Here is a 13,793-nt window from a genome sequence, read left to right as displayed (position 1 = left end):
TCTGCGATTTGCATGTATGATCTCCCAAGTATTTATGGTTCCCACGATTAATTAAAAGTCGGTGATATTTATATCTGTTTTTACTATGAGGTCATTCGTAAAAATGCATAGTTTGTCTAAATATTATGGTAGTTGGTCATACGATGCAGGGATTCAATTGCATTAATATAATAAAATCAATCAATTCATAATGATTATGGTCATAAATTACAGGTTGCTTCTCACAGCAGAGGTTGTTCAAGCCAGATTTTACTGTGCTACTTTTTGTAAAAATGTTATTCTGCTGACATTAACAGACTTCACTGAAAGTTAATTATTCCCATTTAGAATTTGGCATTTTAGCAGGCATTAGAGCCCAGAGCACCAATGACTAGAGTTGCACCTTTCCAAACTTTGCCCTCAAGTCCTGTCTATACTTGTTGGCATAAGAAATTCTTGTTCCAATGGATAACAAGAGTACCAAGAATGTCTCATTACTCACCCACCCAGTGTTTAATAAGCAATAAGTAAGCACTAATAGGGCATGGCTGATTCTGGATGTTCTTGACTAATGAGTCTTAGCAACCTGTAGTCTAGATATATGGCCTTCAACTAAGCTTACTTTGCAAAAACCACTAATTTCTTATCTTAGGACTGTAATCTCTGACAACTGGAAACATACAGGTTTCTTTATTACCCTATGCACAAGTCATCCATGATAACTGAACCAATGTTTATTCAGCCAAACACATTTTTCCTTGAGCATCATGACCATGACCTTTGACCCTCAGACCCCAAAATCAAAAGGCCTCTTCTGTACCTGAAGTCAAGTCCTCTACAAACTTTGGTCAAGGTACATGGTCCTAAACTAAAGATATTATGCAAAAAAAACCCAACATTTTTCTTCTTTAGTTACAGAAATCTTAACCTTTAAGCATAAAATTAATATGATTCTTTCTTACATAAATTTTAAGTCATCAACAAACTTTGCTGAAATTACACAATCAATAATTTTCTCCAGTCTCAGTGACCTTGCCTTCTGACCTTAACCCAAAATCGGTAGGGTTCTTCCTTACCCTATGTGCAAACATCCATAAAGTTTGGCCCAGATATGAGACTGAAAATTTTTCTGGAAATCATTTTTATTCTTTCTGTCAGTCACCTTGACCACTGACCTTTGGATCTACCTTTAGACAAACAATCAATAGGGTTCTTCTTATGCCAAATGCAAAACATCTGCAATTATGTAGATGATGAAGAACTTGAGCTACCGTGCAAATATGAAATTAGTAATTTATTTATAGTCAATATCGCAACATAATACACTTTGGTTATGGTAGGTGCATAAAAATATAAAGCAAAGCCATAGCCCGCAAGTGAAGCACAGGCTCAAACATTATTTTTAAGCTTCTGACCTTGACCCCAAGGTTCAAAGGTCAAGTGTACTAATGAATGAATTGTTTTTATGAGGACTTGTATTAAACATGAAGAGAACTGATTAAAGTGTTAGGGAAATATTTTCCAAGTTGGCTCAGTAATGTGCTTGCAACTGAAAGGATGCAGGTTTGAATCCTACCACCCAATCAGCCCAGGTTGGCAGTTGTGGTACTGTCCTTAGACAAGAATTTCATTCAAACTACCTTGACACAAAATAACCTACTTTCATTGTTGTGCTGTAAAACACTAAAGCAATCCAAGTCAAACATACAAAAGAAAACTGTTTAAAAATCCAAAACTGTAGTAACTGTTGAACAGATGCCAACAAATTCAGCAGAGACTGTTGCATTTATGTCTTGCATGTTCTCAAGAAAACTTTACATTGTAATAAACTAAAATAATTATCTCTCTAGGACGGAAAAAATTAATATTGTGCAAGATTATGTATCATCTCACACCAAGACATCCAAAAGCTGCATTAGGAATTGCGACAATGTTAATTCTCAGAGGTAAAAGTCATTCTACTGTAAGAATAACAGCACCACTAACCTATGCCATCTTTCAGGGGGAAATTGTTTACAAATTTGCATCATAATCATGAAATTCTTCCCAAAATTCAAATATTTTCTTTTAATGGGTTATTTGGTAATTCATAGATGTATCATTGTCTCTTCATCTTCAATTAATTTTATTTATGAAATTGTAAACCTTCTGACTTGCGTTGAAAATATTTGCATTTAGGTTGTCAAGGAAATAAGATCAGTCATGGCATCAACTGCAAAGATGTAAACATGAGGCCAAAAACAATAATGTGTGTTTCTGGTATATATATATATATATATATATATATATATATATATATATATATATATATATATATATATATATATAATACATATATGGTCAATGTGAATTTTGTAGCTGTTTAAAAATTTGTGTGTTGGTTGTTTGTTTTTTTACCTTGGGGGAAAAGTGCTTGAGTTGGCAATGAAAATCAGGAACGGTCAGCCAAGCAGAAACACATTATTTGTGTTTAGCCTAACCATATTTTCATGCAACCACCATTGTTCACATTGAAGAAGATGACGAGATACTAAGTAGGTGAGAGTGACATGTTGGAATGATTCACCATTATTCATAAAATATTAGCTCATGCGCTCCAAGAAAAAGAGCAGACCAATCTGTCATTATCTTTATCAGCAATTTATGCATTGATTTTGTCTTTAAAATGGCAAATTCTGGTTGCACTAGCAACCACACTGAACTCCATAAATTTATGACATTTAATAAAGTAATATGCAAATGACCTCATTGCAAATGGTCAATAGATAGATTAAATCCTAATCCATAGTTATCAGTAACAACTTGGATCTAGTAAAATTGAACCCAAATAATTTGTTTATACATTGAACCAAAGCAAACATGAACATTTCTGAAAAAAAATCTCATAAAATTATGTGTGTGTATGTGTAATTTTGATTTTCAACATAGCTTTAACAATTATTCAGTCATATCACTATGATGTCTGCAGTGTGGCAGTTTATAGTGATGCCTAGCACTGGGCCATCATGTTGCAGACATGTAGCATGATGCCCCACCCACCAGGCTGACCAGTCCTAACACTAACCTCTTAGTGCTGAGCATCAATCAAGGCAGTTTAAGTACCATTTTTGTAAGTCTTTGGTATGGCTCAGCTGGGGATCGAACCCACGGCCTCCTGAATCCGAGATGGATGCTTTAACCACTAGGCCACCAAAGTGACCCTCATAAAATTATAAAAGCTGTGAGATCTTTAAAGATTGGTGCCTATTAAATAACACCCGAGTGTCTTCACTAAAGATTGGTGCCTGTTAAATAACACCTGAGTGTCTTCACTAAAGACTGATGCCTATTAAATAACACCTGAGTGTCTTCACTAAAGATTGGTGCCTGTTAAATAACACCCAAGTGTCTTCACTAAAGATTGGTGCCTATTAAATAACACCTGAGTGTCTTCACTAAAGATTGGTGCCTATTAAATAACACCTGAGTGTCTTCACTAAAGATTGGTGCCTGTTAAATAACACATGAGTGTCTTCACTAAAGACTGGTGCCTGTTAAATAACACCCGAGTGTCTTCACTAAAGATTGGTGCCTGTTAAATAACACCTGAGTGTCTTCACTAAAGATTGGTGTCTGTTAAATAACACCCGAGTGTCTTCACTAAAGATTGGTGCCTGTTAAATAACACCTGAGTGTCTTCACTAAATATTGGTGCCTATTAAATAACACCTGAGTGTCTTCACTAAAGATTGGTGCTAATTAAATAACACATGAGTGTCTTCACTAAATATTGGTGCCTGTTAAATAACACCTGAGTGTCTTCACTAAAGATTGGTGCCTGTTAAATAACACCCGAGTGTCTTCACTAAAGATTGGTGCCTATTAAATAACACATGAGTGTTTTCACTAAAGATTGGTGCCTGTTAAATAACACCTGAGTGTCTTCACTAAAGACTGGTGCCTGTTAAATAACACATGAGTGTCTTCACTAAAGACTGGTGCCTATTAAATAACACCTGAGTGTCTTCACTAAAGATTGGTGCCTGTTAAATAACACATGAGTGTCTTCACTAAATATTGGTGCCTATTAAATAACACCTGAGTGTCTTCACTAAAGATTGGTGCCTGTTAAATAACACCCGAGTGTCTTCACTAAAGACTGGTGCCTGTTAAATAACACATGAGTGTCTTCACTAAAGACTGGTGCCTATTAAATAACACCTGAGTGTCTTCACTAAAGATTGGTGCCTGTTAAATAACACCCGAGTGTCTTCACTAAAGACTGGTACCTATTAAATAACACATGAGTGTCTTCACTAAAGATTGGTGCCTGTTAAATAACACGAGTGTCTTCACTAAAGATTGGTGCCTATTAAATAACACCTGAGTGTCTTCACTAAAGATTGGTGCCTATTAAATAACACCCGAGTGTCTTCACTAAAGACTGGTGCCTATTAAATAACACATGAGTGTCTTCACTAAAGACGTGTGCCTATTAAATAACACGAGTGTCTTCACTAAATATTGGTGCCTATTAAATAACACCTGAGTGTCTTCACTAAAGATTGGTGCCTATTAAATAACACCTGAGTGTCTTCACTAAAGATTGGTGCCTGTTAAATAACACCCGAGTGTCTTCACTAAAGACTGGTGCCTGTTAAATAACACAGTACTTACTGAAGCCACAGAAAGCCACCTTGTCCCTCTGAACCCTCTTGAGCTGGTCTTTTTCCAGTAGGGAGTTCAAATTCTTATCTTGGATCTTCTGCAATAGGACCTGCAAAATTGACCAAATAAAATTAGGGGATTTGGGGACAACACACTATTATAAAGAGGGATTAGGAACATAGAGTGATCTGTCACAAACCCAGAGTGACCTGTCACAAACATAGAGTGACCGACCTGTCACAAACGATGCAGCTTAATGTCATGAACATTCAATTTGTAACATTACAAAAGAATAACTCAAAATCTAAGTACATCTACAGAACACATGTTTACAAATGATGGATACACTATTATATCAAATGGACTGAGTACAGGTTGAATTGTGCAGTTGCTTAAATCCTTCATTTCAACAAAACAGTTACTGCATATTTATGTTCAAGATTATTTCTGTCAGTCATACATATTAAGTTACAGATGTAAGATTGTTTCTGTCAGTCATACAAGTTATAGTAACAGATGTAAGATTATTTCTGTCAGTCATACATATTAAGTTACAGATGTAAGATTGTTTCTGTCAGTCATACAAGTTATAGTAACAGATGTAAGATTATTTCTGTCAGTCACACAAATTAAGTTACAGATGTAAGATTGTTTCTGTCAGCCATACAAATTATAGTTACAGATGTAAAACCTTTGTTTTCGTAGGAGTGGGTGCCTTTACTGGGTCTGTCATAAAATTCATTAAAACACACCATTATACAGTAAAAGATATGGTGTCAAAATGCATTGCTCAGCAGTCTAAGGCCTGGTTAAAATATACAGTCATTACACAGTAATGGCCTGGCATAAAAAAGCATCATTACAAAGTAAAGGCCTGGTGCCAAAAAGTGTCATTACACAGTAAAAGACCTGGCATACAAAGACCAGGTGTAAAAAAAGTTTAATAGCACAGGACTGGGTCAAGTCAGTCACAATGGCATCACAATTTCAACAAGTTTAAACTGCAGCAAAATTGATGAATCAACCAAAAGTAACAGGCTGTTCAGGCACATATATGAATACAGTTTATGCAAGATTCCCCCTCTCATACAAATGACATCTGGAGTAAAATGCCCTGCTTGCAGACATACCACGGTGGCTGACTGAATCTGACCTTGGCAAGATTCAAACCAGTACCGTTCTGGTCACAATGCTGGCATGCCTATGGCCCCAACAATTTATTTACCTGTATATTTTCCTCTGTCCTGTAATTGAGGTCTCCCAGCCAGAAGACATGATGAAACTGATTTGTAACATCAAACAGATCTAAGTGTTTCTGGCCCAGAGACAGACCTTTCACAATGTCACGATAGTTCTGGTTTCTCCTGAAGTGCAGAAAAGGGAAAGTCTGTCAAACACATTCCACTTGGGAGATGGTCACCTTGTTTTTAACTCTTATTAATAGCTGTTTTTAGGTTTTCTTAGATGGCTGATTTCTTTTGGCTCCATTATTTACTATATTTATGCTCCATATTTCGAAGGAAATTATTTCATGCAGTAAGTATTAAATAACAAAAAAATGGATAAAAAATATGTATGGTCATTTTTCTGTTGCATAATTAGTATTATTTGTAATGCATCAGCAATCTGGTTTAACAATAAATCTCTAATCCTCTATTAAAAGGACAGTTACACACATTCTGGCACATTTTTTCAATTTCTGTCAATACAGTTTTGAACAAGTAATTTCTCATGACACTACGTCACACAGAACATTGTACGGTCTTAATATTGTTTATGTTCCAGACAGTTTATCATGTATTCTACTGCTGCAGTAGCCAATATAAACATTACCCAAGTGTAATTGACAATTACATAGCCCATGCCCAATTTCACTAGCATCCAGTAGCAATTGTAAGCATTACCCTAGTGTAATTAAAAATTGCATAGCTCATGCCAATTCCACTAGCATCCAGTAGCCATTGTAAACATTACCCTAGTGTAATTGACAATTACATAGCTCATGCCAAATTTCACTACCATCTAGCAGCCATTGTAAACATTACCCTAGTGTAATCGACAATTACAAAGCTCATGCCAATTTCACTAGCATCCAGTAGCCATTGTAAACATTACCCTAGTGTAATGGACAATTACATAGCCCATGCAAACTTTCACTAGCATCCAGTAGCCATTGTAAGCATTAGAATAGTGTAATCAACAGTTACATAGCTCATGCTGACTTTCACTAGCATCCAGTAGCCATTGTAAACATTATCATACGGAAAAAAAATTCTGGTTGAAGTGATCTTGGCCACATTTCCAACTAAATATCTTTTTTGTAGTCTTTTATCTTTACATCTGAATTTGTATTCATTTAAAATTTGAAATTTGAACTTTTAATTAGCACTTTATGTCCAGTATTGTGGAAACACTTACCCACCTACCTACCAATTGTGACAGGGCATAAAAGACATGCAAGCGTGTGTGTGTGATTTGGATTTTTAACATAGTTTTAAAAAAAATTCTGGGCCCCATGTGGCTGAGTGGTCTAAAGCGGTCTCCGTTACGGATCACTGCCATCTCACCTCTGTCTGCGCCGGTTCGAGTCTCGGATTCAGCCAATGTGGGTATGTGAGAAAGCTTGCCAGGAGCTTCTTGTGGGTCAGTGGTTCTTTCTGGGTTCTTCCTCCACCATTAATACTGGCTGCCATGTATAGCCTATCATGTGCTGAAAAATGGTGTTAAACCTGACAATTTTAAAAAAAGAAAAGAAAATCAATGTCCATACAATCTCTCTGAAAAGTTACTTTGTCCATATATAGAAGACAGATTTTACTGGGCAAAAGTCACAGGTTTTGATTAACCTTGGAGTGAATAGCCTGCAGTAGTAGTTCATGCATCAATAATTACCTTGAAATGCACTATGTGGCCTCACATAAAATGCATGTGGTCCACTCACATAATCTCACACTGATTCACATGTACAATATACAGTTGAGGGTAACATGGGTCACAGTGACCTATTTTTGTGATGAGGGTTTAGTACTATCAATATATATCCCCTTACCAAATTTCATGAATACTGGTATAACAGTATGTATACAAGAAAACCAATCTGGTAAATCCCCAAACATAACCAAAAGCCACAAAAAAATGAAATGCAGATCACTGGAACTAAGAAAGAGGCATACAATCATCCACATCTACAACACCGTGGGCCATATTAACCCAATTTAAAATTCATTAGCCATAAATATATATTACACTACAGTATATAAAAATGACCCACAGGCCTGTAGTTTGACCACTCTGATATAGTTTGATGATTCTAGCATAAAAATAGGTCAAGAAATAAGCTTAAAACATAACATTTAACAAAAGTCTGTTACATATAAAATATAGATCAGTGATCTATTTTTGTGATGAGAGATGCTTACCTCATCAGGTTTCATATATATATATATATATATATATATATATATATATATATATATATATATATATATATATATATATGTATGAGCTATGGTACTAATAAGGGTGCATGCAATCATTCAGGTTGAAGATTATAGCAAAACAGAGCTTAAGAAATAAAAATGAAACAATTTATCCAATAAACAATGAAGCATGAAATATATGTCACTGTGACCTACTTCTCTGATTTGGGTATAGTAATCATCATGATGCATTTCCTCACCAACCTTCATGAATCTACGTATAAGAGTATATATCTACATTGTGCTAAAATCATATTTGTTCATGTGCTAAATACAAAAACTTAACCTAAGCCAGTAATATGTGAAATATAGGTCACTGTGATGTTCTTCTCTGGTAGGGGTGTGGTACAAAGAGAGATGCAAACATTCATCTAGTTTGATGGTAGGAGTGTGGTACAAAGAGAGATGCAAACATTCACCTAGTTTGTTGGTAGGGGTGTGGTACAAAGAGAGATGCAAACATTCATCTAGTTTGATGGTTCTTGCAAGAACACAGCTTGAAAAAAGAATTTAAAACACAACAATTAATTTAAGTCAGTGAAGAATGAAATATAGATCACAGTGATTTACTTTTGTGGTGAGGGTGTACAAGATACGTCCCCTCAATAACTTTCAAGAATACTGGAATAAGAGTATATATCAAGTGTGCAACAATAAAAAATAGTTATAAATAAACTACAAAACCTTAACCTAAGCCTGAATCACAGTGGTCATCCTTTGTGGTAAGAGTGTGATACAACCACATATTATGAATATTCAATTATGAGCACAGCTTTTGTAATAAATGCCAACTAAAGCCTATCTTGTGCTGAAAAATGGCATTAAACCCTACAACAACAACAAAAAAAACAACAATAGCAAACTGAAACACTTGATCCAAGTGAGGGAAGTGTGAAATATACATAACAGTGACCTACATCTGTGATGAGGTGTAGTACTCATCCAGATTCATACTTCTCCAAGTTTAAGGTATAACAGTATGCATACTGTACAAAAAACATCAGCTAAATGTAAACCTTTACCAAGAATATACAACTAATGTACACATTCATACTAATGTACACATTCATACTAAATGTACACATTCATACTAAATGTACACATTCATACTAATGTACACATTCATATTAATTTAGCTCCATCAGTCCCCTCCCATTTTGGGTATGTGCTTTGAAACACACTCCTAACCGTACTCTAGGACCTTGGAAGAATTTTTATGTGACACTGAGTGAGGGTGTACATATGTTTTTGTCTGTGTCACTGACATCATCTAGTGCCAATGACATCATCCAGTGTCACTGACTGCATTAATGCAGGATAGGCATATGGCCAACTGTGTGACACATATTAAGGAATAAAAGAATTAGAGTCCTCACCTATTGCACCTCTCATCACCAGATGTCAGGTGGGTGTTTATAAAACACAGAGAAGTCCCTCGAAAATAAAATGAGATGGCCACTGCACCTTTGTTACCTGATGAAAGAAATTCAGAAAATAGAAATAAATGTTTTTGTCAAAAGTGGGTAAAATATGTCAATTATAATTTTTTCTATCACTTGGTCCATAATAAGAGCTAATTTATTCAAAGTCAAATATTATATCTATTAAGTCATGGAATAATTACATCTTTCCTTTAGCACTATTATGATTCAATCAATTATTCATTTTGCAAGTAATTTTCCTACTATATTCAGAAGATCAATTTCATGACATCTGAATTTTGTATGTATAAAGGATGATCATTAGCTCTGAAAGGGAATTCAAATTTTCAAATCGCCAAAATATTAATTACTTTGATTTATTTGGTCAGTATGAAACTATACCTATAGTGATGACAGAGTGCCTTACAACAAAATGCCTTATAACAGAGTGCCTATAAAGTTTGTAAGTTACCCAATGCATTTGCAATTCCAGTCCTGACAGAGGATCGCTGGATTCGGCTGATGCTTTTCTTGTGTTCTGGTTTTACCAGTATCACGATTCTCATGCCCCACAAGGAACACACTTCTAGCTGCAATTGCACACAAAGAAAGGAATAATTACATGCTGAATTGGTGGTCAACAGAATTTTCAGATGGTAATTCTTGACAGTAAAAACAATTTAGCATTCTGAAATTGTGAAGCTTGTCCAGATATATTCTGCAAAGCTAAAGTGTAACATAACTGCAAAGTGGTATAAATGATAGCCAGGATTCTTTCAGAACAATTCCATTTATGGAGATGCCAACCATGAATGTAAAATATGCCTCTTTCTAACACAGTACAGAGTGCACCCCCCCCCCCTTTGCTTTTTTGATTGATTACTTGGATTTACGTCGCGTGCTTGAAAGAAGATTGTTGATTGACGATAATTAGGCTGTATGTTACTGTACGTAATGGAAACCTGTTCATTCCTCTATAATTACCTAAAGATAACTCAGCACTGTTTATGATCTGTTTGGCACATTTTTCAGATACTGACCTATGGTTTGTCGTTAAGGCACAATGCAAATTGTACGACCTGCCAATGATTTAACCATGGGGATTACAATGATTCAGCTTTAAGCTCAATAAAATATGCCATTTAAGGTAACTACTGAGATATGTAAACTAAAGTTTTCTCACATTTCACTTTAGTATCGATGAACATCTGTCTAGTTTTCATCAATAATGAAGAAGACTAGTATTATAAACAGGAAAACTAAAAATTGAGAGCCATCATATGACTTTGTAATACCTAAATCTGTATTGTAATAAGACATGTCTGAGTGCAGTTTTGCAGTCCAAGTAAAAGAATAATATACAAATTTACTTACCAATTCCATATCCACCATTACTGAAGCTTTTAAACCTGCTTTCAGTGTGTTAACCCAGTCCTTCTCTGTCATAGCTGTCTCCTGGGTTCCTATCACATACAAATCATGTGGAATAACTCCAAGCACCCTGTCCCTTGATTTACCAGCTCCTGTGCATTTCAACCAGGTAGTGAGAGGATAGTTTGATGTGGTGTCGGCTGGAAATTAAAAAACAGATCATGGACATTTTGAAATGTTTTGCTTCTAATTGCATTCTGCATCTAGCAGATACATCTATTTACAGTATCTACCTGTGTATGTACAGTATCTACCTGTGTATCTACCAGTGTATCTACAGTATCTACCTGTGTATGTACAGTATTTACCTGTGTATCTACCTGTGTATCTATAGTATTTACCTGTATATCTACAGTATCTACCTGTGTATCTACAGTATCTACCTGTGTATCTACATGTGTATCTACCTGTGTATCTATAGTATTTACCTGTATATCTACAGTATCTACCTGTGTATCTACAGTATCTACCTGTGTATCTAACTGTGTATCTACAGTATCTACCTGTGTATCTACAGTATCTACCTGTGCATCTACAGTATCTACCTGTCTATTTACAGTATCTACCTGTCTATTTACAGTATCTACCTGTCTATCTACAGTATCTACCTGTCTATCTACAGTATCTACCTGTGTATCTACATGTGTATCGATAGTATTTACCTGTATATCTACAGTATCTACCAGTGTATCTACAGTTTCTACCTGTCTATCTACAGTATCTACCTGTGTATCTACAGTATCTACCTGTGTATCTATATGTGTATCAATAGTATTTACCTGTATATCTACAGTATCTACCAGTGTATCTACAGTATCTACCTGTGTATCTACAGTATCTACCTGTCTATCTACAGTATCTACCTGTGTATCTACAGTATCTACCTGTCTATCTACAGTATCTACCTGTGTATCTATAGTATTTACCTGTCTATTTACAGTATCGACCTATCTACAGTATCTACCTGTGTATCTATAGTATCTACCTGTGTATCTACAGTATCTATCTGTGTATCTACAGTATCTACCTGTGTATCTACAGTATCTACCTGTGTATCTACATGTGTATTGATAGTATTTACCTGTATATCTACAGTATCTACCAGGCCCCGAGTGGCCGAGTGGTCTAAAGCGCTCTTCGTTATGGATCACTGCCATCTCACCTCTGTCTGCGGCGGTTTGAGTCTAAGATTCAGCCAATGTGGGTATATGAGAAAGCTTGCCAGTAGCTTCTCGAGGGTCGGTGGTTCTTTCCGGGGTTTTCCCGGGTTCTTCCTCCACCATTAATACTGGCCGCCATGTATAGCCTATCGTGTGCTGAAAAATGGCGTTAAACCCCACAACAACAACAACAACAACAGTATCTACCTGTCTATCTACAGTATCTACCTGTGTATCTATAGTATTTACCTGTCTATTTACAGTATCGACCTATGACCTATCTACAGTATCTACCTGTGTATATACAGTATCTACCTGTGTATATACAGTATCTACCTGTCTATCTACAGTATCTACCTGTGCATCTATAGTATTTACCTGTATATCTACAGTATCTGTGTATCTACAGTATCTACCTGTTATCTACAGTATTTACCTGTGTATCTATAGTATTTACCTGTATATCTACAGTATCTACCTATGTATCTACAGTATCTACTTGTGTATCAGGCCGCTAGAATCCCTTGTATGTGCCACACGTCTGGTGGTAACACTATTTTGACCAATTGCAAAATACTCAAGGTGGACATTTGTAGTTATCAATGCAAACTTATTATCCTTCTTGTATTTAACTCCACAATTGTAGAATCTAAAAATTTCAAACTCCTTACCTGACAAAACAAGCATGGAATCGCAAACCTTCATATGACAGGTGTCAAAATGTCTTAAGTTTCAGTCCCAATTGCTCCTTAATCATAACAAAGCAGAATAAGGCATGGTGCCATACCAGAGTGATCACGTCTATGCATGCGGTCAAACTTTGAACAAAATCTCCACTTTACACTTTATATCGGCTGTGCCATAACAACAAATACCACTGCCACTTAATTTTAAAGACAGGCAATGAGACAGAGAGCAATGGATAGTAAACACTAATTGTTTGCTAATTGGTTGATCATAGTAAAAACATTAAATCAAATAATCTGAAAAGTTGAATCCCCCTGAATAATACCCAATAATTAATAAGATCAGAGAAAAGACAGCACTAACTTTTTTCTTCAAGTTATCACTGATTTTAACCACAACAAGCATTAGCCATTATGAATAAGAGTGGAATAAATGTTTTAATCCAAAGAAGGAAGAGAGTTTTAATAATAAACAGAATGGCCAGTTATCAATTCTGAGATAAAACAAGATGTTAAAAGCAACACTTTTTGAGTCCCAACAGAGGAAAAATACTGAAATTCTGCCCTTGTTAGCAATGCAGGATATAATGAACACATGTTCCTTGCAAGGTAATACTAAGGAAAAAAGCAACACTTTTTTGGCTGAATGTCAGATGGCACAACTGATTTCATTTAGAACCAATCAGACATTATTGAAAACTTCCAGGTAGATATCACAATCCATTCAGGTGGTGCAGCTATAACAATATCAAAATCAAACAGAGAATAATAACTGAAAATTCTATTCATGCGCACTTATGCACATGTCTGTGGTAATGAGTAGTTCTATTCAGTGAAATACAAATTAGTAAATAAGACATAGCCATATATGTACGGCTAACTCTGTATAACACAAATCTGAAGAAGAAACAAAAATGCAATTAAAAATATGAATTGGTTTAGTTGAGTTTTTTAGCATGGCAGGCTATACATGGCAGCCAGTATATCTGG

The 13,793-nt window shown here is 35.6% G+C and overlaps 1 protein-coding gene across 7 annotated transcripts in view; it reads right to left on the bottom strand.

Annotated features, from left to right (window-relative positions):
* LOC149800113 (phosphatidylinositol 3,4,5-trisphosphate 5-phosphatase 2A-like) overlaps positions 1-13,793 on the bottom strand; it is a 268,016-nt gene that overhangs the window by 45,412 nt on the left and 208,811 nt on the right. For all 7 annotated transcript variants that reach the window (XM_089959703.1, XM_089959704.1, XM_089959705.1 and 4 more), the window contains 5 exons: positions 10,901-11,097; positions 9,999-10,116; positions 9,482-9,578; positions 5,852-5,990; positions 4,636-4,735 (listed from right to left, as the gene is read on the bottom strand). In XM_089959703.1, the coding sequence (XP_089815829.1) occupies positions 4,636-4,735; positions 5,852-5,990; positions 9,482-9,578; positions 9,999-10,116; positions 10,901-11,097 (651 nt within the window). The remainder of the gene's footprint in view (positions 1-4,635; positions 4,736-5,851; positions 5,991-9,481; positions 9,579-9,998; positions 10,117-10,900; positions 11,098-13,793) is intronic.

This window comes from Sinohyriopsis cumingii, chromosome 5 (assembly GCF_028554795.1).
Source record: "Sinohyriopsis cumingii isolate HCF-2022 chromosome 5, ASM2855479v2, whole genome shotgun sequence".
NCBI classification, from domain to species: Eukaryota; Metazoa; Mollusca; class Bivalvia; order Unionida; family Unionidae; genus Sinohyriopsis; species Sinohyriopsis cumingii.
This window is presented reverse-complemented; position numbering and strand designations above follow the sequence as displayed.